Source organism: Chrysemys picta, chromosome 1, assembly GCF_011386835.1.
Source record: "Chrysemys picta bellii isolate R12L10 chromosome 1, ASM1138683v2, whole genome shotgun sequence".
NCBI lineage: Eukaryota > Metazoa > Chordata > Testudines > Emydidae > Chrysemys > Chrysemys picta.
The window spans coordinates 314,439,192-314,465,848 of NC_088791.1; the positions used below are offsets into that span (position 1 = coordinate 314,439,192).

At 44.1% G+C, this 26,657-nt stretch overlaps 1 protein-coding gene across 2 annotated transcripts in view; it reads left to right on the top strand.

Annotated features, from left to right (window-relative positions):
* The window catches only part of XPO4 (exportin 4), a 164,540-nt gene that overhangs the window by 38,913 nt on the left and 98,970 nt on the right, over positions 1 to 26,657 (top strand). Inside the window, exons 2-4 of one of the 2 annotated variants that reach the window (XM_005304383.4) lie at positions 7,018 to 7,123; positions 13,105 to 13,246; positions 13,530 to 13,668. In XM_005304383.4, the coding sequence (XP_005304440.1) occupies positions 7,018 to 7,123; positions 13,105 to 13,246; positions 13,530 to 13,668 (387 nt within the window). The remainder of the gene's footprint in view (positions 1 to 7,017; positions 7,124 to 13,104; positions 13,247 to 13,529; positions 13,669 to 26,657) is intronic. The other variant, XM_042842900.2, reaches the window with a different exon arrangement.

Genomic DNA, 26,657 nt, shown 5'->3' on the forward strand with positions numbered 1-26,657 from the left:
GCACCTTTAAAGTAGGCCAGATTTGAGAGCCTAATGAGATTAATGCATGTAATTACACTGTGCATTATAATTAACTGAGTAAAAACTTTGTTAATGCAGAGATAAGGTTGCTCAGTGGTGCTGTATTGAAGGGTGGAGGGATTATTTGGAGTAGATTGGTAGAGTTGTCACTGTGCTATCAGAAGAGGTCCATATCTGCCTTGAGGGATTAAGCATGCCTCATTTCAGCACTGAGGTCTGTAGGTTGCATCAGTATTAGCAGACAGGCAAGTCTTGTCATGGTGATTGTCAGCAGTGTAGTGGAATACATGACTGGTCTCCGGGGCTTAGTGAGGGGCTAGTGAAGGCATTGTGTTAGAAGAAGTCCGCAAGGAAAGGGTGAAGGGGTGGTAACATTTTGCATATCTGGGACGGTGAGCGTGGAGGAGGCTTAGTATTAGAGTGTAGGTTGGGTGCAGGTAGCTCCTGTTTGCTATGCCTGACCTAAACCAGAGTTTTGCCTTGGCATAGAGAAGGTGCTCATGTGCTCAGTTCTCAGAGTGTTCTGTAGCATCTGTAAGGGTAGAATGCTAGTATTTGTGTTATAGGTAGGACTAAAATTTTGTCACGGAAGTGACTTTCCAGAGACCTCCATGACTTGAGCCGTCAGCGCCTGGGAGCTGCAGGGTCCCCCCATCACCCGTGGTGGCTGGGAACTGCGGGGCCCTGTACTCGCCGGTGGGTGGGGTGCTCCGAGAGCTCGGAGCCACCACGGGCAGCCGGGGTGCCCTGGGAGCACTCTGGGGCGGAGTGGGAACCCCACAGCTCCCCATTTTGTCATGCATATTTTTAGTAAAAGTCATGAATCTGTCCATGATTTTTACTAAAAATACTTGTGACAAAATCTTAGCTTTAGTTACAGGCATATTGGGCCATCTCTCAGAGGGAAGAGTTAAGGTTGCATTGCAAGGATGGTGTGTACCTTAATTCTGTATTTCTGGTTTTCAGAAGTTTGCCTTACTGTAATTTTTCATTTCCTGTTTTTCAGAGATTTGAGTATAAAAGAACTCAACGTTCTGGAAGGGCACAAGACATTACTGGACACAACCTTACCTCTGCATTAACAAAGTTTTTGGGCAGTTTAATTTTCTTGGTTGTTTTTGGTTTTGTTCTTTGGTTCTTTTTAAACTTCTCTCAGTACCTCCATGTTCCCCCTCTGCTACCTCTGGGTTCTTGGCCTGATTAAGGTGGCCAGAGAAGACCCTGGGTCCATGTTTGTCCCTTCATTGCCTGTCCAGCACAGACTGATCCTCCTCCCACAGAGAAACAGACATTGATGAGGACCCCACAGATTGAGGATATGGGAATAGAAAGCAGTTACAGTACAGTGATTGATATAGTCAGTGGGCATATGTTTTGAAGGGGGGACAGAAATGGGGGAGTCTGGGGTGGTTTTTGGGACAGAGCTGAAGCCCCCACACCTCACACTACACATCTGTCCCCTGCACTGTTCCAGCACTCCCAGCTTTTCTCTCTTACTGGTTTGAGGTTCCCCTCCCAACTTTGCTGATTTCCCACCACTTGTGTAACTCCTCGAACATTCCCTCCATCCATGTCCATTCCTTTGACCATTCCCCCACATTCCTCCCTGCTCCTCTGAGACCACCCTTCTCACACACACACACGAGCTCCACCCTCCTCCTGGCCTCATAAGCTTGGAGAGGCCATGGGGAGGTGAGGAAGGGGTTATACATATCCATGTGCAGCATAAACAGTTCAGAGAGGTGATCTCCGTGAGATGTGCTTAGCTGAATGAGAATACCCTATGAAGATGAATACAGCCTGAAACAATAGCTCTGAGAAATGTGAACTGCTCCATTAATCTCAATGCGGTGTTCTCATTCCCTTCCCCCCCCCCCCAAAAAAGGTTTCATCACCTGTGCCATTCTCTGAGCATGCCTGTCCTTAACTGTCCACCCCCTCTCAGCACTGGGTACCTATTTCATGCACAAAGCTCATTCCCAGCCCCCATCCTGGTTTTAGCACTTTGGGGCATGTTTTGAAGGGGAGACAAACTGGGTATGTGTGGCTATGGGGAGGTTGGTTTGTGGGTATAGCTGAAATTTTCTAGATTCGTCCACTGCACAGCTGTGACCACCTCATTTTTTTCCTCCCCATGCTCCCTTGAACTGCTCTGACCTCCCCTTTTTCTCTAGAAGCCATAGCATCTGAAGGGAAGTCCCTTCCTCACTGATGGAGGCAGGAGGGGAATTCTGTTATTCCTCCTCTGACTGGAGACCAGTGGCAGAAAGAAGAACTCTGGAGTCACTCCCTCAGCCTAGTGAAATAGACATGGAGGAATTGTTGGGTGATGTGCAGTATGCATAGGGACAAGCTCTCAGTATTTGTAGAAGAGGAGGAAGAGAGGGGGAAGGCATAGATTGCTCCACTTCCCCTTCTCCCTGTTTATAGTTCTGTCTTGTCAGCCCTTCTGAATTCCCAGAGCACAAAGGTCCATTTTTAGGGCGATCCCTTATTTGTCAAGGTGTCATAGAAGAAAAACTACTTTTCTGGAAACCAAGGTCTTCATCAAAGCTCTAGCCATCCCATTGGGTTTTTAAAAACGTAACATTTTGAGTGATCCCTGGTACTAATAAGGGTCAATATCTAAGGACGTGCTGGCCCCTCAGTAGCTGTGCCAGAGCAGCCCTAAGGGGCAAAGGTTGGCAAAGGGGCAGAGCCCTCATGCTGTACCCTCCCAAATCCCTGGTCTCAGAGCAAGACTTCCCAAAAAATTCCCTGTAGAATGCAGGCAGAGAGCGAAGAACATGTCTAGCTCATTATTTGAAAGCTGCCAAGGGTAGAGCTCAAACTCACAGTGCATGGGTGTAGCTCAGGTTTTTCGAGAGCTTGTCCCTATGTGTAGTGCACTTTGGGTGTGCTTGCACCTGAGACCAAAGACTTCTTACTAGCTGCATCCACTTGGTTTGCGCATGCGCCCTTGCTCTTCTTGTGCACCATACTGAGGATACAAGGGATTGTGCCGGACTGCAACCATCTAAGTTCTTTCTCACTGCTTGTGGTCCTAGATGGAGCCCCAGTATTTGCTGTGCTCTCCTGAAGTTTACCTGTAGATAGTTAGAGATAGCTATTTCTGTTCAGTTCAGTTAGGCTTGCTTTTCGTTGCTCTTAAGGGTGCTTCCTCCACTGAGCCCCCTCGCCCCCCCATTTTTGGTGTGCATTTCTTCATCTACCCACCCCATTTGTTTCGTCCAGTGGGGAAGGGACAGCATGACAAAGAGCCCCAGTATTAAGAACTGTGTAGTCTGTCTGCACTGCTTCATGGTAAATGATGACCATGACTCCTGTTTGTACTGCCTGGGAGAAACCCATATTCCATCCAGATGCAGTATTTGCAGTTTATTTCCTTGAAGGACAAAGAAATTGCCGGAGATCAGCCTTAACATGTTCCTCGTGGACAAGTCTTTGAGAACATAGTTGGATTCTGAATAGGAAGAACCCGCCTGTACATCAACCTGAGAATGGTAAGAGCACCCCTTTGCCGTCTTCCGCTACTGAGGGTCCTGTGGAAGATCAAGCAGGACAAGGTATAGATCATTCTCATAGCTCCATGATGGCTGTGACATTTTTGGTCCTCCGTGATGCTTCAGCTGTTGGCCTGACCTCCAGTCAGCCGCCTCCTTGTATGGATCCCCTGACCCAGGACAAGAGAAAAGACTACCCATCTTGACCCATCCTTATGACAGCATGGTATTTGGATGGGTGTTAGATCTAGAGAGCTGTTACTTGGCAAGCATGCAGGCCATATGGAGTAGCAGCAGGAAAAACTCCACCAGGAAGTGCTACATCTCAAAGTCTGGCATGACCAGTGGGGAGTTTCCCCGTTGCTGACCGAGACCCGCTGATGTGGTGGATTTCCTGCAATCCCTGAAGTCCACAGGATTATCCCTTAACTCCCTTAGGGTGCTCTTAGCTGTTGTCAGCACATTTCATTCCTTAGTGGACAGCCATACTATCTTTTCACAAAAGGTTATGTTCTGGTTTCTGAGGGGGAATAGTGAGGGTTTTCCACCAGTGATGACGCCTGCACTGGTTTGGGACTTCATCTTGTCTTACTGGCTCTTATGGGGTGCCATTTGAACTATTGTCATCATCCTCCCTTCTGCACCTTTCCGTGAAGGTGGAGTTTCTGGTCATGATCTCATTAGGGGGCGCTTATGGTGGACACCCCTCCTCGCCTCGATCTTCCACAAGGACAAGGTGTCTGAGGTTGCACTCAAAGTTCCTCCCTAAGGTGGTATTGGACATTCAGAGCATTAACTTACCTGTGTCCTAGCCTAAGCCATGTGTCCTACACCTTGAATGTGTGTAGGACCCTGGCCATTTACCTTCAGAGGACTAGGCTGCTTTGGAAGTCATCAAAGCTATCTCATTTGTGGAAAGAAAGGGGAGGTGATTTCTGCTCCGCGAAGGTCAAAATGGATCTCTGACTGCAAAATACTCTGTCATGAGGTGAACAAGGTCTCTCGAGGGCAGCATGAGAGCACGCTCAACGAGAACAAGAACCCAGGCAACCTTGATAGCATCTTGCAAGAATGTTCCAATCATTGACATCTGCAGGGGGTGACATTGGGCTCGGTCCATGTCTTCACAAAGTCCACTATGTTTTGGTACAGGCAGCTGCCTTAGATGCCTCCCTAGGCAGAGAGCAGTCCTTCAATCAGCACTTGGGCAATGCTCTGGGCACCCATCTCCATAAGCGGGATCACTGCCTCTGAATCACCTGAAGTTTGCTATGAATAGGGACAACCACTTGAAGAATGAGCGGTTACCTTGTAGTAACTGGAGTTTTTCGAGGTGTGTTGTCCCTATTTTTAGTGTGCTGACTATCCTCTTTCCCCCTGCCTCAGATCCCAGTCTCAGGACTTTTGGTGATGGAGCTGAGATGGCAGTGGTCCAGTGCAGCCCCCCGTACACTCAGTGTGGAGCACAAGGAGAGCAAGAACACTTCCACAGAGTAAGTGGACACTGCTAGGAAGAATTCTTGGATCTCAAGTGTATGCACAACTTGAAGTGAACTAGTGCATAGGTACAATGCATCTAGAAGAACTCCAGTTACAACAAGGTGAATAACCTCTCCTGCAGTGACCACAGCATGGTGCCTCAAGCCACCCAGCTTCTCGGACTTCATGCAAACCCTCTACCTTTAACAGAGCCCTAGTCTTGCTGCACATGTGCACTTCATTTTTAGATGCATCAGTGTAGTTCATGCCAACCTGGAGTTAAGAACTTTACCCGTAACTTTTTCAATAATGTTTTTCCCTAAAAGGGTGCCATGCGCTAGCTGAGATAAATCCCAAGTGGTTGAGATCAGTTTGAGAAGTAATTTTGATGATTTTGTAAACATCTAATTTTTTGGAGGGACTGTATTTTAGAAATCCATTGCTCAAATAGCCCCAAATTTGCTCACTAACCCTACCCATCAGCAAATTTCATGAAACAGCAAATTTCAAGGCAGACTAAGCATGTAGATTTTAGAGGCTTAGAATAGTCAACTTTTGAGCAAAGTGACGCTCAACTCTAGAAGATCTTTTGCTCCACTATAATGGATATAGGAGGAATAAATACACTTTTTACAGAGGATAATTATTGAGGTGGGTTTGAGTTTTCAGTTAGAACAGCTGATACCTACTCCAATAGATAGTTTAGTAAGCAGATTCTGATTTAATTTTAAGGTGCTATTCCTGCTTGTAACAAAAAAATAAATATTTAAGTACTAATATTTTTTCTACTGAGATTTTAAAAGGGAAAAAAATACCCTAGAAATTTCTGTCATTTCTACAAATATGGATGTAATAAAATGACAAGAAAATATTATAATGTAGGTATGAAAATATGCCATGGCATGTCATCCTAAAGGAATAGAACCTTGAATTGAAATATTTGATAGAAAATTCCTTTTGCTAGATTAATTGATTAGGATAGCTTTAATATTTGTTAGAACCAAGTAAGGCTATTGGTACCAGTAAATCTCCGTACGTGATCACATGCAAACAGCAAAGCATTTTGATCATGCTGTTTTGTGTAACTCGGTATGGGATGATTATAAGTGCTCAGCACCAATTTAGTCTCTTTGTAATATGCTGACTCTAAACACTAGAGGGTAGCATATCACTAATAATGATTTCATTTCCTAAAAGAATCAGGTTACACATTCTTCAACCTTTCAGGATTACTATACCATTTAAGTATCAGAGGGGTAGCCGTGTTAGTCTGAATCTGTAAAAAGCAACAGAGGGTCCTGTGGCACCTTTGAGACTAACAGAAGTACTGGGAGCATAAGCTTTCGTGGGTAAGAACCTCACTTCTTCAGATGCGAGAAGTGAGGTTCTTACCCACGAAAGCTTATGCTCCCAGTACTTCTGTTAGTCTCAAAGGTGCCACAGGACCCTCTATACCATTTAAAATCTCTAATCTAAATTTAAACCTTCAGAAAAATGTAGTAGCACGATTAAAACTTTTTTTTTGGTGAATTTAGCTGTAATTTATCCCCTTTCTCTTGGTTTACATTTCAGTAGTCCATTATGTTTTAGGTGATGTTGGTGGGGTTTTATCTGTACTAAAGTGTGTGCTATTATTTGGTTTGGGCTTCGTCAGTCCAGTGCAAAAAGGATTGAGTAGAACCTTAATCTTCCTTTCCTTTCACCTTACCTTAAATGTGTTTTGGTATTAGTATTATTAGCAATGTAGAAGCATTTAGAATGATTTATTGTCTGCATGCCGTTTGAATATGCACATAGAGATATTTACACCCTGCAGTAGATGTATTTGTGTATAAGAAAGGCTATGTCAGACAAATAAGAGGCACCTTGCCTTAGCAGACTTATATTCCTGTTGTTTGGATTATTCACCAAGGCAAATATTTATCAGCTTATAAAATTTCTCATAAAATGCATATGCAGTAGGAATGCTACTTTGCAGATTACCTAAATGCAAGTAAACTTTGTTTTCTTGTAGGCACCACCTTCCATGGTCAATAATGAACAACGCCAGCATGCCGAGCACATATTCTTATCATTTAGAAAATCAAAATCACCATTTGCTGTTTGCAAGCATATTTTGGGTAAGTCTTCTTTTTTGAGATTTAACATGTCATCAAATTCACAACTAATAGAAAATACTAGTCTTTTGCATCTGGGAATGTGAACATTAGGTTAGATATTCTTTCATTGTTATTGTACGGTATTAAATTTGTTGGTGAACTGCAAAGCATTTAAAAAGTAAGTTAAATTGAACTCTTTAAGATCATGGATTACACATCTTAAATCCTTGATTTTTAGCTATAATTTTTGTGGTGTTTGCAGAGCTACTAGTATGTTTTTTTTTTTTTTTTTTAAATGGTCTGCTAAGGGGAAAAAAAAGTTTAGTGCCCCCTCAAAATTTCTCAGCTTTAGCGAAGGCCTTGGTACAACTTTCTTCAGTTGAAGAATTTCTAAATTTGATTTAGAAACTGATTTAGTTACGAAGTGCAACTCCTTTGCCAGGACACTCTTTTATTTTAGTTTGAGAATACTTTGTATGTGGAGCTGGTAATGCCACCTGTAGTTAAGGTTGCTTGTCACTTTCCATTGTAAGACCCTGTTTTCTATTGCTTATGATTTTGCCAGACTTTAACCATACAGGTGGAAATTTTCTATGCCAGTTTCTTAAATAAGTTTCAGCTAAAATGATCATGCCATTTCAGGGAATGAGATTATGGGGAAATATGCTGTTTTATCTGTGATTAAAATCTCCCACTTCCATCCATTTTGTTAAAAAAACTCTAGGGCCTCTAAGCTTTGGAGCAGGGCCTTGGAATTTGGCAGAAAGGTTCATGTTGCCCTGGTGTCAGGGCTGTATTTTTTGTAATGCCTGTGGAAAACTGATCACATTTGGGCAGATTCGGTAGAGACTAGATAGCTTGGTAGCAAAATTACCTCTACTGAGCACAAAACATCCCATCCCCACTCAGCTCCTATGTGCTGATCAGAGGAAGGTAGGTGTGTGTGTGTGTGTGTGTGTGTGTGTGTGTGTGTGTACACGTACCGTCATCACAGAGTGAGTGGACACGCTTCAGCTCAGGATTGCAGGGGCTGAGCAGGACATTCCTTGCAGTTGCTTCCCCTGGGGCTGCTGTGATGTTGGGTACAGGAACTGATGATAAACTCTTTCCTGTGCTCTGTGATCCCTCTGTCACCCAGGCAGTGTGGAGGGAAGGAGAAAGCAGCTGATTTGAACGCAGAGGAGTGAGAAATGAGGGACAGTGAGATGGGGTTGGAGGAGCCAGAGCGGGGGCAGTACTTGGGACATGGTGGGGGGACATGCATGCAGCAGGATGGAGACAGGAACAAGGGGGTAGAAGGATAAGCTCAAAGGGGGAGGAAAGCAGCAGCCAGGAGATGGAGTTGGGGGGGGGTTGTGTCAGAGCAGAAGGGTAAGGGGTAGAAGACAGGGTGGATGGTGATGAATAGGAGGAGAGGGGGACAGGTTGGGACAACAGGATAAGAACAGTCTTTAAGCACAAGAGAGCACTCCTTTCCAAAACTTGGAATAAAACTTAGGTGTCCTGAATCTTTCCATTCCACTGCTGATAAGTTCGTGAAGGGCAGGTCCATTAATGGCCATTAGACAAGATGGTCAGGGATGCAGCCCCGTGCTCTGGGTGACCCTAGGCCTCTGACCGCCAGATGCTGCTACTGGACGATGGGATGGATCACTTGATGATTGCCCTGTTCTATTAATTCCCTTTGAAGTATCTGGCATTGGCTACTGTCAGAAGACAGGATACTGGGCTAAATGGTACATTGGTCTGACCAAGTATGGCCGTTCTTACGTCAGGAAAAAACTCTGAAACCCACTGGCAAAGTGCATTTCTTGTCTCTCTCTAGTGGCTGGTCCACATATAGAATAACAACCTACTATTCCCACTAGTTATTCGGTTAGCTCAAGTGGTCCCAACCCAGCTGACGAGGGTTAGCTTAGTTAGCTCAAGTAAGGATTCAATATGATTTGACATGATCAAATTTAATTTTTCAGGTTTTTTTTAAAATTAGGAAATTTCATTTAAAAAATGTTAAGGTTGCAAAGTCAAGCATTCAAATTAGGAAATACCAGTATTAAGGTAGCTGATGTCACCTTAATTCAGCCTCCCAGTATGTATGCGTTATGATATTTTTAATTACATGATCACATACTATTTTTCCAAACTAAGCTACATTGATATAAGCCAGGTTTAAACCTATTTAAGTATCCACTTAAGGTTTTCTGCCAGTTTTGAATCCATTTAATAACCGATTCTAGCTAAATTGGTGCAACTTTGAATATAGAGAAGGCCTTTGTCATATATAAAGGAAACATGAATATTGTGGGCTCTTTCAAAAATATTTGTAAGTCTCCTTTCATAGCCACCTGCATTCCCTTTCAACAAGTAAGTGGTGATGCTTAAGACAAGCCAGCATGTCCCATTCTGATGGGGGTGCAGTCTGGACAAGTGAGGGGTTGTGTCATTGTCTGTCCTGTATGCTTTACTGTTGTAGCTTCCAACTTAGGTCACTCACAGCCAGCCTGCAGGTAACACCCGGAGTGTCTCTGTGTGCTAGACAGCCCTGGTTTAGCATCTCTTACCCCAGCAGCCTGTCTACAGTCCCACTCTGGCTTCCACCAGCCTTGGTTACTACTTGGAGGGTGACCACAATACACTTCCAGTCCCGAATTTTCCCAAAACTGTGTGTTCTACAATGTCCAGCCCTCGCCTGGGCAGTTCAGAGAAATAATATGGTTCATTTGTTCCTGTACAAACTCAGGAACACATCACAGCTTATTAACTTAACTGGGGGTAATAAACCCTTCCGTTTAAATACAGAACTGAGTTAGTTTTATGGTAAAAAGAAATGTATTGACAAATTATACATAGAGGTAAATGAATTCAGGTATAAGGAATGAAGATATATATGAATTCAAGTATAAGGAATAAATCTGTCTGGGGATTGGTCCTGCTTTGAGCAGGGGGTTGGACTAGATGACCTCCTGAGGTCCCTTCCAATCCTGATATTCTATGATTCTATGAAGATACAAAGTTACAAGTAAAACGAAACATGCTTCTAAAAGTCTAAAACTTAAATCTAGCAAGATACAGACTTTGTTGGAGATGGTTTCTCTTCCCAGTCATGGCTGACTTTCTTCTCATTCAGGACCTTCCACAAAAGTACAAGGTGCTGGCTTCCCTTGTTGTCTTTGCCTAAGCACGTTTCTCGCCTATATTCAGTTTCAGAGACTTGAGCAGCACTCCCCCTTGGTGGAAGGACTCATCTTTCTTAGCTTGCAGGAACTCTGGCCTCTTGTGTCTGTCTAGTGATGGATGCCAAAGCTGGCTTCTGTCTTTACTTGTATCTTCCAAAGTTCAATGACCTTGTTTCAAAAGGCAGGATCATAGAATCATAGAATATCAGGGTTGGAAGGGACCTCAGGAGGTCATCTAGTCCTACTCCCTGCTCAAAGCAGGACCAATTCCCAACTAAATCATCCCAGCCAGGGCTTTGTCAAGCCTGACCTTAAAAACCTCTAAGGAAGGAGATTCCACCACCTCCCTAGGTAACCCATTCCAGTCCTTCACGATCCTCCTAGTGAAAAAGTTTTTCCTAATATCCAACCTAAACCTCCCCCACTGCAACTTGAGACCGTTACTCCTTGTTCTGTTATCTGGTACCACTGAGAACAGTCTAGATCCATCTTCTTTGGAACCCCCTTTCAGGTAGTTGAAAGCAGCTATCAAATCCCCCCTCATTCTTCTCTTCTGCAGACTAAACAATCCCAGTTCTCTCAGCGTCTCCTCATAAGTCATGTGCTCCAGCCCCCTAATCATTTTTGTTGCCCTCCGTTGGACTCTTTCCAATTTTTCCACATCCTTCTTGTAGTGTGGGGCCCAAAACTGGCACAATACTCCAGATGAGGCCTCACCAATGTTGAATAGAGGGGAATGATCACGTCCCTCAATCTGCTGGCAATGCCCCTACTTATACAGCCCAAAATGCCCTTAGCCTTCATGACTTCATGCTATTCTTCCTTTCCTGTGTGCTCCCCTCCCCCAGATGGGGCTTCCATTGTTTGATTTCACCATGCTTAATTTACATAGGAGACTGGTAGATAGCTGTGCCATTCCCTCCTGTCTGGGCAGACTGTACAGCAGGGGTGGGCAAACTTTTTCGCCTGAGGGCCACATTTGGGTATAGAAACTGTATGGCAGGCCATGAATACTCACGAAATTGGGGATTGGGGTGTGGGAGGGGATGAGGGCTCTGGGGTGGGGCCAGAAATGAGGAGTTCAGGGTGTTGGAGGTTCCCGACCAATGGGAGCTGTGGGGAACAGCACTTGGGGTGGGGGCTGCATGTGGCGTCCCTGGCCCTGGCTGCCCCTACGCATAGGAGCCAGAGCGGGGACATGCTGCTACTTCCGGGAGCTGCGCGGAAAGCCCCCAACCCCACTCCCTGGCTGGAGCACGGAGTGGGGCAAGCCCCTGACCCCGCTCCCTGGCGGGACGGGAGTTTGAGGGCCAAATTAAAAGGCCCGACGGGCCATAATTTGCACACCCCCCCCGCTGTACAGCCTAATATCATTGAGTATCCATAATTCCTTACATAGTGTTAATATCGTTGTGAAATAAATGTATTGATCACTAGCATGTCATTTATTTTCAGAGGAGATCTTACTCTCTACACTTTTATAATACAGTAATATTGTGTGCAATCAGTGGATTCAGTTGCTTATCACTTGAGGTTCAGCCTCCCCCGCCCCCCCCCAGTTTTTTTACAGACAAGTAAACCTTTGAAATGGATTCTTCTGAAAAGTGGAACCCAGACCAAGCTGCATGGTGTAGACACCTCATGTCTTCTCCACCCATTTGTTAGTATGAAGTTTGCCTCCACTCCTTGTTAGCTTGATGGGTCTGTTTACTGCTTATATGTAAATTGAGTAATCACACATTCCTTTGTTTAAGATAAACTTGTTCAAGTCCCCCAACATACCTGGTTTCTTTCTCTCTCTCTCTCTCTCTCTCACACACACACTAATTCCAGCATAAATTCATAACTATTAATACACATTGAATGCATACATACATCTCAAAGAATATTAATGGTCAGTGAGTGACTAGTTTTCAAATGATACTTCACAAGGCATATTTTGTACAAAGATTATTACAATAGTTTGTAGTGTGAGTACAGGGGTGCTTAGTGTCTCTCAACATTTCTTGCCCTGCCAGCTAGCCCACCACAACCAAATGCCAGGTACAGCTCTTTATCCTCTTACCCTGCCCACTTCTGCCCTTTCTGCTCTATAGCCAAGTCCCCTGCATACTGCTCCTTCTATGCTTTTTTCACAATGCCCCCCAAATAAATTAAAAAAAAAAAAAAGTAGAAATTCAGAAGTCAGGAGTTGATGCTTTCAAATCTTTTTTTAAAGTTATCTGCAAACACCTGAATAGGTTTAAGGAAGGGGATGCTTATAAACGTAGGTTATAAAATACTAAAAAACAATGACATATATATTTATTATGCACCCACAAATTACATTAAAATAACATTAAGGTTGCAAAATCAAGCATCCAAAAGTTAGAAGATGAAAGAATTAAGGCTGACTGTGTAACATTAATTCCTGTTCCTTGTGCATAGGCATTATGATACAATCTTTAATAACATGGGTACATGCTATGTGTTAGTCAGTGACCAGTCTTTTCGTCGTCTTCCTTTCCTCTCCCCCCCACCCACGGTTCCTCATCCCAATCCTGTTTTCTTTGCCTAGCCAGTCAGTCTCCACTCCTTAGGCTTCTCATCCCAGTCTCCATCTCCTCCCAACTCCTCCTGCCATTCATAATAATATATGGTAATGTGATAATTCTGGCATTTTATCTCCTTGTCACATGTGAGAGGAACTAACCCCTGAAATAGCAAAACCAGTTAACAAAACTGCAGCTGACTATATTTTTTGAACGAAAAATATTTTTTCATTTTAACCAGCATGGGCAGTGAAAACAGCAGGTGATAATTGAATAATGTCTTTGGTCTTAACAGAAACTAGTAAAGTGGACTATGTCCTTTTTCAAGCTGCCACAGCAATAATGGAAGCAGTTGTGCGAGAATGGATTCTCTTGGAAAAAAGTAGCATCGAGTCACTGCGAACATTCCTTTTAACCTATGTCTTACAAAGGCCTAAGTAAGTATGGATGGAAGTACTTCCAAAATATTTACATAAATTCCTACATAAACCATGATTTACCTTTGTTTAATCTTCCTAGGCTAATAGGTAGAAACATTTAATGGTAGTAACACTTCTAATTCCTGAATGGATGGCTCTTGACATCTCTAGAATTGTCAGTTTTCATTTAAGCTTTCATTGTGTTCTTGAAAAAATAACCCAGATTTAAAATTCTGTTTTACAGAAGCCTTGTGCTGTTCAGCTTAATGGCAAGAACTTAATATTTGTATTATGTTTACAGCCTTCAAAAGTATGTTCGGGAGCAGATTCTATTAGCAGTAGCAGTAATAGTGAAACGAGGATCATTAGACAAATCGATTGACTGCAAAAGCATTTTCCATGAAGTCAGCCAGTTGATAAGCAGTGGTAACCCCACTGTGGTAAGTTCTTGTTTAAAATATTATATAATCATTATAAATTGTATATTAAGTATACTAGTTTGCTGGATTATTTTTATATCCAGAATATGAAATTAGGAAGCCTAATCAAAGAAAATAGTAAATGGCTGCTTGAATATCTGAATCTGGGATTTTTTTTGTGAGAAATGAGTTTTGAGGCAGTTTGTAATGCATGTTGTATTTACAGTGCTTTACCCTGTTGCACTATGACAGATATCTGTGTCCTATGGAAAAGTGTAGATTTGCATTTGGCATTCTAGAGACAAATGTTAATGAGCATTTTAAACTTGTATTTAATACTAGCGTGTTTGATCCATTAGTCTCACTCATATAGTATGGGGTAATCTTTACTAGAATTAAACCAGTGTACTTGTTTCCATTCTGAGTTGCTTCAAGAGCCATGACACTTGATATAAAAAAGGATTTTCCATTAGCTGGCAGTGGTTCTGTAAGGACTCTGTTCCACTTACATCTGTCCATTGCTGCACCCTGTTTTGGTTCAGCTGTTGGAATTGTCTACTGAGCAAGAGACATAGACCTTCTTCATTCTCCGGGAGTTGGGCCAGGTGGGGAGAAAGGGTTGCGAGGAAGTAAAAACTGGAATGGAAATATAAAACTTGTTCACTCTAGATTTAGAATCAGACCCGAGTAAGTGTTCCCTTCCTTATTGTGTTAAAGTGGAAACAAGGTGTCAATGTCTATCTTTGCATTTAGTTAAATTCCATTTACTATGCCAGGAGATAAGATTAGAATAGTTCGTAATGGAGGCTTTAGTGATAAACTTGATATCTAAATATATCTAAAAACTAAACTAACTTAACTACAAATTAAAGAAACTTGATAATTTGCCTCCCAAATGTAGATGTACGATTATGCAAAAAATTAGCATAAACTAAAACTACCCACATCCCATAAAAAGGGGCTTGACTTTTAGAATTGCTGAGCACTTAGGACTCCATTTGAGGTAGATGGGAGCTGGAAATTCTCAGCACCGCTGAAAATCACATCAAAGAAGTGCAGTCAGAGTAATGCAACTCCTGTCATGATCCTAAAAAGTGTTCCACTTCTAACAGATTTCCCTAACTCATAGAAATGGAAGTTCTAAGATTGTTTTTAAACTCAGATTTCCTGTTTGGCAGCACAGTATTCTAATGTCTGTACAAAGAACAACATCCTCACCCAATTAGCTGCTTAAAATGCATATTAGCCTATAATAGGCAGTTGTGTGGAGATTGATAATTGTGTGGAAGGAGAACTATACATATTAATCTTTTAATCATTCAAAATATAGTTTCCCCCCTGAAAAATATACTTGAGGTTTCCAAAAGTTTTCTATACACTCATGTGTATATGTATAGGAAGTTATTTGATTTTAACTAATGATACAGGAGTGGGACAAGTAGAAAGCTGCATATCAGAGGAATAGTCACTGGACCAGCTCTTGCAGTCAAATACAATACACAGATGCTAGATTATATGTCATTTAAGTTTGCTCTCTATATAATATACCTAGTACAAAACCTAAAAAGTAAGGAAATAAGTTAAGTCTACCAACAGTAAATACCTCTGCTTCCCGTCCATAGGCTCACCTTGCCACCAACACAGTCACCATACATTATTGATAATGTATCACAACCGTATCTCTGCCTTGTAGTAATGCTCCGGTTTTCCAGCACCTCCTTCCTCAATTTCCACCCACTTCCAATATAAACAGACCAGACTTCACCATCTGTTCCTCTTCCTCCTTTCCACTACCCACAAACATATTACCCCCTCTGCACAAGTTTTTTGGAGCTACACACACACACACACACAGGCTTAACGAAGGGGGTAATTACAAACTTAGATTATAAAATCCTTGATTAGAAAATGTCACTTTCTACTCAAGGGATTTCCATTTCCAATCCACTATAACCTATGCTACACTTTGCTACCAAAAACTAACATTTGTTGGTACATCTCTACCCCGATATAACGCTGTCCTCGGGAGCCAAAAAATCTTTCTGCATTATAAGTGAAACCGTGTTATATCGAACTTGCTTTGATCTGCCAGAGCGCGCAGTCCCCCCTATTTCCCCCCCCCCCCCCCGAACGCTGCTTTACCGCGTTATATCAGAATTCGTGTTATATCGGGGTAGAGGTGTATTTAAATATTTTTATTATATTGTGTGATACAAACTTGCCAGGCCTAAATACATGTGTATAAACCTACTGCACCATGCAATTAATATGCTTTATAACATGAAATAGATCATTGATTCCAGTTCTAGTAATAAAAATATCTACTACTCTGCCAACATACTACACCGAGTGGACCTCTAGAACTACATAGTTTAATGAGCCCTGGAACTTGATTCCTTTTGAAATCTTTACTGCACATTAATCAACAATACATAAATTCAACAGTAGACACCCAACAGTGTGTTTCCATTACAGAACAAGTCAGGAAGACTAAGTTAATGTTTGATGTGTGATATTGAGTTGGCCAGGAATCATATTGGCTTGTGGTTGTACAGCACCCAGCACAACAGAGCCTGTTCCTGACTGGGCCCTCAAGGAGCTATTGTATTATAAAATTTAATAAGACTGAAGGATTGTATGGCAGTGAGGAACTGGCTGGAACCATTAACTGTAACTTTTTTAAAAGTATGGAATCTTTGTTGTTCCATTTAAAACGAATTAACAAAGACTCAACAGAACTTATGAGACCCATTAAAGTGGGCTTCCTTTGGGTGGGGAGGGAGATATACTTGGCTGGGGTATGGGGGAGAGATGGTCTCTGCTTCACTGGTCCCTTTCACTTCATTTCACACCTTTCATGTCTCCCCAGGCTCCTCTACATACTCTCATCCAAAGCCTCCCGCATTCTGAGACTGGAGAGCACGGTTCTATCATCCCTTGATGGCCCCTAGCTCTCTCCTCTATCTAGTCCTCCTCCCTCTCCTCCACCTCTGTGTCCCCCTCCAGACTCCTGCTGCAGAACATTTTTCTCTGGTCAAGTACCTACCCTTCTGTGTCCTCCCATCTCTGGCTCAGCTCAGCAACTGCAGCAGCACAGTCAGGGGTCAGCAACAACTCAGCTTATATTTATAAGTGTTTAAACATTGCTCTATATACATCTGAAAACAGCTTTGTACAAGCGTAGGCTGGGGTCATATCTCTTGGGTAACAGGAATGGAATAGGAAAAATAAAGATAAAAATAAATCAAATATTGCCACTATAAGGTAAAGGCATCTCTGTGCATATTATTCCTCAGTCTGGCCCAGAAAAAGGAATATAATGGAAAATAAATAAATAAAAGAAGCTTGCTCCAGCTAGTGGAACAGTATTTTACTTATAAAGTCACTTGTAAGCAATCTGGTCCTTCTGTGGAAGCAAACTGGTATCTTCACAGTTCCTGCTTTCTTCCTTTCCTGTAGCTGGACTCAAAGCTACCTGACCTTTTTTCCCTCCTTGGGCTGAGAGGATGGTGAGTGTGCTTCATCTTTCCCACCAGGCCCCTCCTCAGCCTTCCATGGCTACTTTTTTTTATATCAGCGCTCTTTAAAATCAGTGGGACTACTTATGTGAATGTTGTTCTTGAGCTTGCTTGCAGAATCCGGTGTGCAGCCAGGATGATGACAAAAGTTGAACATTAAGAATATGTGGTTGACCATGAAGAATACATTAGGTCTGCACACTTCTCAAAGGTTCCATATATTTAACTTTTTTACATATTAATTAAAATTATTGATAGAAATTGGGTTATTCTGAGGCTGGAGCCTGAAGAGTAGCATTGAGTAAAGGTTGTGACAGGGAGGGGCATGTGCAAAACCGTGAGAAATGAGACAGCGATGAGATGGAACGGAGAAAGAGGATAGTGAGAGGTTGGATGGGAGGTAGGGTGACCAGAGAGCAAATGTGAAAATCGGGACGGTGGTGGAGGGTAATAGGAGCCTATATAAGAAAAAAAACCCAAAATCGGGATTGTCCCTATAAAATCTGGACATCTGGTTACCCTAATGGGAGCGTACGGGAATGTCAAGTGTATGGATAGGAAAGAGGGACAAGAGGATGAAGGACAGAAGGATATGAGATTGGTAAGATGAATTGTGGGCAGGTGTGAGTGAGTCTGGGCAGTGGAAAAGAGCATTCAAGTTAGGGAAACAGTAAGATGTTAGAGAAGAGTTTTATCACTCATTATAGAAATTCCATCAATGGGACTAGATGTTATGAACTGTTGGTGGTAGGGAAGGTGGTATAGTGTGGGCCAAGATTAGGACCTGGAATGCTGAGTTCTTCCTTCTGGCTCTTTTTGTTGCTTCTGTGACATCTGTACCTTTTAGGACCCCCTGGAAGAGTCCTGGGCTTGGTAGGGAGAGCCTTGTGGGTAGTAGGGTGGCTATTTGTTCCCAAAGTAACTTTGTAGCAATCAAATGAGAGGCAAGAAGGGGTCTTAGTGTGCCTGCTTTTTTTCTTTCAGGTCTTCTCTCTGGCAGTCAAGAAAAAGCACTCCTACCAGTAACTTCAACATTTCTTGCTCTGTAGCCTGCATTTCTGAGGGATAGAGTTTCTGGTAGAAGTCTCAGAGCACTTGGCTAATTTTAGCATGTGTAATATATGTTTTCACCACTGTTTTCTAGATGTTAGGGCAGGGATAGTCAATTATTTTTTGTCCAGGTCCAGATTTCTTGGTCAAGGTCCAGACTCCAGAGAAAATTATAATAAGTAAATAAAAAGATTTCCGGGTCCCTTCAAAAGCATCTGGTGGTCCAGATTTGGCCCATGGTCCGCCTATTGACTACCCTGTCCTACAGCCTGCAAAAGCAGGGCTCCACTTCTGCACATCTTAACAGCTGCCAGAGGGAAGGGAATTGAGGAGACCAAGGGGCTTGAAGGGGCCAAAAAGAGGGCATTCCCCCCCATGATGTGTGCAAGAAACCCACAGAGTGAACAGCCTCTCATCCTGCCTGTCTCCTCCTGCTTTCCAACCCTATCTTTGGGGCTGCAAGCAAGGCAGAATTAGCTCAGCATCTTCCAGTATTACCTTTTAAAATGTTATAAACTTCTAAAATTAGGTTTTAATCAACTGAACTTGATCTTGTGCACTAGGTCTCCACTAAGTCTGTACTATATGAATCTAGTAAACTGGATTTGATCTTTTGTTTTTGCTATAGTTTAATTGTGTCATTTTTAAGCAGTTTGTCACCGTTTATTGGTTAGAATTAATTCAGTTTAGGTATGTGTGACGGGATCCCTGGAGTGCAGCCTGGGACCGCTGTGCCCCCTGAACTCTCTCCTCTCTGGGCTGTCTCTCACAATGCCTTCCTAGTGACCAGCAGCAAACCCCTCCAGGTGCTGTTATCACTCAGCACAACCACATGTGGAGCCCTACACTCAGCTAGATTGCATGTATGCTCCCAGAGCCACTCATGAATCACACAGAGAAAGGCAAAGCCAAATCCCCCCCAATTCCAGCACTGTACCTCAGGAATATACCATCTTGCACAGCTCAAGATGAGCAATGCAGATTTATTGATTGGTTCACCACTTCATCAATGGAAAGTGGATATACACCAGCCTTTGCAAAACCTGAGCAGATTTGCCACACGCTTCACATAAACTCTCTGGTAAAGATAAACAGTAAAAGAAGTTTATTGACTACAAAAGAGAGATTTTAAGTGATATTAACTGATAGGCAGAAAGTCAGAGTTAGTTACCAAAAGAAAAGAAAATATAACCACACAGTCTAAACTCTCAACCCTATTAGACTGGCAACATCTAGATTAAGCATTTTTTCTCACCCCACTGGATATTGCAGTCCGTAGTACACAGATTTCACCCTTGAAATCTCGGCCAGTCCCCTCGGTTGGAGTCTTCTCAAGTCTTCTCAGTGTCCTTGTTGCTTGCAGCATAGGTGGGGGTAGGAAAAGGCCAAGCATGGGCCCCCTGTGTTTAGTTTTATACCCTCAGTCCATGTGCCTGGAAAACACGTCTGGGTGCATTGCTGAGTCTCCAGGGAAGGTTGAGCAATTCCCCTGGTCTGGCTTCATGCAGGTGAGTCATTGCATTGTAGCTCCCTTGCTGGACAGTGGTTGTTGATAGGTCGATTAACAAGTTACTTTCCTTGCTGTTGCCTCTGGGGAGCTAATATCTCGCTGATTCCCCAATTTACAGCATGTTTTAGTGACCACCATACAACACAATTCTCATAACTTCATGTGCATTAATGATACACATAAATGGATAGAGAAATGACTTTCAGCAGATCATAACCTTTCCAGATATCTTACAAGGCATGCTTTAGATGTAAGATCACGATTATATAAAAATGAGGAATATGGGGGTTCCAGGATGCTCCCCTAAGGTATAGAATGTCACAGTATGTTGGCCTGTTCTTTGACCCATTACACCCCCATGCCCCAACATTTACAAAGAATTATTACTAGGGTGGGGGTGCCAGTCAAATGAGACCATCTCCTCACCCTGCTCCAGGAGACAGCCCTAGGTAAATGGATGTAGGAGATTAAACTCTCATAAAGAACAGGAGTGCATCTTTTGGGGGTCAAGAACCACAAATCCAGTTACTGGTCTGTTCAGTCACTAATGGCAGATTCATTTTGAGCAAGTTGAATGACCAGAAGTCCTACTCATCAACAGTTTCCCCTCTTCCCCACATCAGATAACTTCTACAATTCTACAGTCTCACACCAAGCCTACAGGAGTTTGGATCTTTTAAAAATCCTTTCCCACATTCTGGCAGAAATGCAGACACAGTACATTCCCTATGGCAGGGAATTGCCCATTCCAGGGACTCTGACAGGTAACCTGCCTGGAATTGGTGCCTAAAGTTCACCTTTCTTGCCAGAAAGACAAGTACCCTGGCTACTGTATGGGACATAAATACATTTTTTTTCAAAGTACTCTAAAAAAAATGAATCCCCTTCAGTTGTGCTTCAGTTGTGATCAAGAGATCAGAGCATAAAGCTTGCTCAGCATGTTTAAAAAAAATACCTGACCTCGCTGAACAGATAACACAGTAAAACATATACACATGTAAAAAAGCAGCAGTGTGAAAATCTGCTGCTATGCAGACAGTTGCAGGAGAAAAAGAAAATTAGTTCTGCTCAGAGAGAGATCCTTGAGGCATGCAAAATAGAAGTATTCTACACAAACGTACAAGACCAAGAAATCACAAGCATTTGCAGTTGAAAGAAGCTTGGTCCATGTGTTTCCCTAGCATGGGGGTAATCAATAGGCGGACTGTTGGCCAAATCCGGACAGCCAGATGCTTTTGAATGGATCCTGAGATCTTTTTATTTACTTATTATCATTTTTTAAATTTTCTCTGGAGTCTGGACCTTAACTATACTTTGACCAAGAAATCTGGACCTTGACAAAAAATAATTGACTATCCCTGCTGTAGAAGGTCTGGGGATGGGGAGATTGCAGGCACTTACTTCTGTACAATTTCAGTTGAATAGGAGTCAGGGATCCCTCCCAAGCCGAAGGAGGCTGTTTAAGAACACTTACCCACCCCTTTCACCACAAAGTTTATGCTCATGAGTCCTCGGCCAACATATTTAGGATTCTTGGGTGCTGATAAGCCTATCTAGGCTTGTTCAGTCCCTTACAAACACCTAAGGTTCACGGGGAAGGGGACTGATGCACTTGGCCAGGCAGAGACGCATTGCTGCATGTCTTTAGGTCCACAAGAGTGGGGCTACTCACATATAGACTTCCAAGGTCCTTAAGAAGGGAGAAGTAATGGCTACTGATGTGCTGCATCTTCAGTGCTGCAGATCTCTGTGGGTCACCAGGAAGGGATCCCCCTGTCCTCCTCTGCACTTCCTAGGGTTCTCAAGAGAGTGGTGCTTCTGTCCTGCATATCTCAGAAGGCTGGTGAAAATGCCCTTTGCTCTTCTCCCACTTCTTTCTCCAATACCATTTTAGGATTATATAAAAAACTAAAGAAACTTCCAGGTAAAAAACTTTAAGGTGAAATTAAAAGGACACTTTTTAAAAAAAAAGATTTTTTAAAAATCAAATTAAAATAAATTCTATTTTCTAACAGAGCATTCTTTCACTTGTATGTCTTATGATATAAAAAAGAAAACATCTTTTAAAGAAAATGTTTATAAAGGGTTTACTGCTCCACTACTCTTTTCTTAAATGAATACTCTTGCCATCCTTCAAAGTTCTGTCTTTTGCTTTCATATTCGTCTGTCAGTACAAGAAACTCTGCTGTTTACTTACAGAAGTGTATGCACTTTGCTCAGTCTGAGTCTGTATTTTAGAAAGGTAGTGGCCTCTCACCATCAACACATTGTAAAGTGTACATGAAAATAAACTTTTAAACTTTATTAATGGGGGGGCTTCATACCTTCTGTAGGCCAAGCACACTGCACACACTAGTGGCTCCTTGCATTCCACTATCACCCCCTGTGTCCCACCCTCCCATCACTGTGTATTTCAGGGAGTCCCTGTAACCTTCATTCCTCCCTCCTCCCATTCCAGGAGCTCTGTATCTCCCTTTCTTCATGCCAGAGGCTCTGTGTACCCCCATCCCCTGTGTCACAGCTCTGGTGAAGCTCCATCTGCTGGACAGTCACTGAGCTTGGATCCCAACCCTGGACCCATATGTTCTTGGCTTGCTGAGACTGAGAATAGTCCAATAACTGCTTCTGGGCTTTGGATCTCTAGGCACACTAATGAAGTACAGATTACGTGTCTAGCGCCTCCTGCTGAGAGGTGGGACTTCTTAGGACATGTCTTCGCTTTAACGTGGCTGCGTAGTCATGGCACCAGCGCTGGGAGAGAGCTCTCCCAGTGCTGTAAAAAACCCACCTCCATGAGGGGAATAGCTACCAGCACTGGGAGCATGGCTCCCAGCGCTGTCTACACTGGCACTTTACAGCGCTGAAACTTGCAGCGTTCAGGGGGTGTTTTTTCACTCCCCAGAGCAAGAAAGTTGCAGCGCTGTAAAGTGCCAGTGTAGACAAGCCCTTAGCCTTCTGAGCTTTTAAATGCTAACACTATCACCTGGTTTCTTTGTTCTCCTTCTGGAGAAATTCCACTGCTCCAAAACTTTCTCCCTGCAAACCACCTGGAATAATTGGATTCTGTCAGCTCAGGCTCTCACCTTAGCATATCCATTGTCCTACTGGAGCATAATTAATAAAATGTTAATGAATTACTTTGTTCTGTAGCTTCTTCCAGATGGGGTGTGATATGTGACAGGGTCCTTGTCAGCCCATGGCTGATTTAGTGTGCACTGGGACTGAGAATTCAGAACTCTCTGTATAACATCAGTCAGATTTGATGAGGTGTACATCGACAGAGCCTCCAAATCATCACACCAGGGTCCCCCATTCTCTCCCCACATGGCAGGGCCACTGTTTGCCAATTCTTCCTCCCATTTTCTCTTTCCCTCAGCCATTTATTTTTTTTATTTCTGTGTAGGAGGTAAGTCACTCAGGGTGTTATCTTTTGAAACTGTATTGGGATGATTGGCAGAGTTGATATGAAAGGGGGTATTGTTATGATGGAGGATGTTAATGGCTGCTTTCAACTGGTTCTTTGTATTATAGACAGTTACAATGATGGCCAAAGCAGCTGACTGCTAACCAGATGCATGGGGCTCTTTGTGCCTCATAAGAATGGCCATACTGGGTCAGACCAATGGTCCATTTAGCCCATTATCCTGTCTTCCAACTGTAGCTGGTGCTAGATGCTTCAGAGGGAGTGAACAGAACAGGGCATTTTATCGAGTGGTCCACACTCTCGTGTCTAATCCCAGCTTCTAACCGTCAGATTTAGGGACACCTAGAGCATGGGGTTGCATCCCTGCCCATCTTGGCTAATAGTCATTGATGGACCTATTCTCTGCCGACCCCTGTCCTAACCTTTCAGAAATGGTGTGCCGAGTCTTCATATATTCATTTTAATTTAAGATTTCGCGTGCCGGTAATACATTTTAACATTTTTTAGAAGGTCTCTCTCTATAAGTCTATATATAATATAACTAAACTACTGTTGTATGTAAAGTAAACAAGGTTTTCAAAATGTTTAAGAAGTTTAATTTAAAATTAAATTAAAATGCTGATCTTAAGCCGCCGACCTGCTCAGCCCACTGCCAGCCTGGGGTTCCGTTCACCTAGGCCGGCAGTGGGCTGAGCAGGGCCTGCGGCTGGGTCCCCAGCTGGCAAGGGGCCGGCAGCCAGAACCCCAGACCGGCGGCGGGCTGAGCGGAGCCTGGGGCCGGGACCCCAGACCGGTGGCAGGCTGAGCGGGGCTGGCATCCCAGACCAGCAGCGGGCTGAGTGGCTCAGCCCGCTGCCCGTCTGGGGTTCCGTCTGCTGGCTCCTACCAGCCAAGGTCCTGGCTGCCGGCTCTGCTCAGCCCGCTGCTGGTCTGGGGTTCTGGCTGCCAGCCCCTTGCCAGCTGGGGTCCCAGCCGCCAGCCCCGCTCAGGCCGCTGCCAACCTGGGGTCCCAGCCGCCGGCCCCACTCAGCCTGCTGCTGCCCTGGTGCTCAGGGTGGGGGTGGGGATGTGGGGGGTGCAAGAGTCAGGGCATGGGATGTGGGGGGGCTGGGTATGTGTGGGGAGTGCAGGAGTCGGCAGGGGCTGTGGGGGGGGGCTGGGTATGTGTGGAGGGTGCAGGAATCAGGGATAGGATCATGGGGAGGGATGCAGGAGGCTGGGGTGCAAAGAGGGTGCAGGGGTCAGGGCAGAGGGCTGGGGGGGTGGGCTGGGATCAGGGGAGTGCTCCCAGCCCCCAGCCCCCTGAGCAGCTCACGGCAGGGGGCTGGAGAGATACGCCCCGCTCCTACCCTCCTTCCCCCTGCCTCTTCTCCGCCTCCTTACTGGTCTGAGCAGCGAGGGCACTGGGGCTGCTCTTCTCCCCTCCCTCGCAAGGGCCGTTGACAGCAGGGAGGTTGATGAGGCGGGGCTCGATGCAGCACGCTTGGGGAAGAGGCGAGGGAGGGGGAAGCTTGGCTGCCGGCGGTGCCTGCCCTACAGCAGCAGCGGGCAGGACCAAGCTTGCTTCTGCTCCCTGCCCCTGCCAGAGAGAGCGGTAGGCGGGGGGCGGAGAAGAGCGGGCTGGGTCAGGCAGGATTTTTAATGGCACGCTGCTGCCTGCCTGCCGGGGTCCCGCTCAGCCCATTGCCGGGGTTCGGCAGCGGGCTGAGTGGGACCCCGGCAGGCAGCAGCGTGCCATTAAAAATCGGCTCACATGCTGTCTTTGGCACGTGTGCCATAGGTTGCCGACCCCTGTTCTAGGAACTTATCTAATTCTTTTTAGAACCCAGTTATACTTTTGGTCTTCATCTCCTGTCAACAGGTTCCACAGGTTGACTCTTTGTGTGGAGAAGTACAGGGAAACCCCGCTATAACGCGCCCCGTGATAATGCGAATTCGGATATAACGCGATCATAAGGTGTCTCCCGCCCCCCCAAGCGTGCAACAAAAAAAAAAAAAAAACCACCGGCCGGAGGGCCGCCGAAGCGCGCGCGCGCACACACACACACAGAGCGGCTGGAGTGCCGCCGAAGCACCAAACAAAAAACCCGGCCAGAGCGCTGCCGAAGAAGAACAAAACAAGGAACGTGCCTTCCCCGCCCTTCCCCCCCCCCCCCACTTCTCCTTTTGGCAGGAAGAGCCATTCTCCTCCCCAACTGCTCTTCCCTCTTCCTCTGCCCCTTGCACATCTCCCCTGCTCAGTGCAAACAAACAAACAAAAAAGTGGCCGGAGCGCCGCCGAAGAAAAACAAAAAAACAAAACAAGGAACGTGCCTTCCCCATTGCCTCTTCTCCCCCTTACTCCTGCTTCTCCTTTTGGCGGGAAGAGCCATTCTCCTCCCCAGCTGCTTCTCACTCTTCCTCTGCCCCTTGCACATCTCCCCTGCTCTCTGCCCAAGAGAAATTGACTGGCTTGAAACTGATCGGCCTTAAATGGTAAAATTTTCATAACCCCGCTATACCGCGACCCGCATTTATCGCGATCGAATTTTTTTTACCCCAATCATCGCGTTATAGCAGGGTTTCACTGTACTTCCTTTTGATTGTTTTAAACCTGCTACCCTGGTTTGTGAGTTACATGAAGGAGTAAGTACAGTTCTTCACTTTCTAAACACCATTCATTATTTTATAGACCTCTGTCATACTCCCCCACCCTCCCAAGTCATCTCTTTTCCAAGCTGAACAGTCTGTCTTTTGAATCACTCATATGGAAGCTGGGCGATAGTCCTAATAATTTTTGTTACCCTTTTTTGTACTTTTTCCAGTTCTAATATATTTTTTGAGATGGGGCGACCACACCTGCACTCAGTACTTAAGGTGTGGACATACCATTGGCTTGTATAGTGGCATGATATTTTCTGCCTTATTATCTATCCCTTTATTAATCGTTCCTAACATTATCTTTTTTTGACTGCCACTGCACATTGCGCAGATGTTTTCAGAGAATGATTCCAAGATCTATCTAAAGTGGTATAGTTGGGATTATGTTTTCCAGTGTTCATGACTTTGCATTTATCAATACTGAATTTCATATGCCATTTTGTTGCCCAGTCACCCAGATTTGTGAGATCCCTTTGTAACTCTTCAGTCAGCTTTTGACTTCACTATCTTGAGTTATTTTGTATCATCTGCATATTTTGCCACCTCACTGTTTACCCCTTTTTCCAGATCATTTATGAATATGTTGAATAGGACTGGTCCCACTACAGATCCCTTGGAGACACAGCTGTTTACATCTCTCTATTGTGAAAACTGACCATTTATTCCTAGCCTTTGTTTCCTATCTTTTAACCAGTTTACTGATCCATGAGAGGACCTTCCCTCTTATCCGATGACTGCTTACTTTGCTTAAGAGCCTTTGGTGAGGGACTTTATCAAAGGCTTTCTGAAAGTCCAAGTACTGTATCCATTGTATCACCTTTGTCCATGTGTTTGTTAATTGCCTCAAAGGATTGTAATAGAGTGGTGA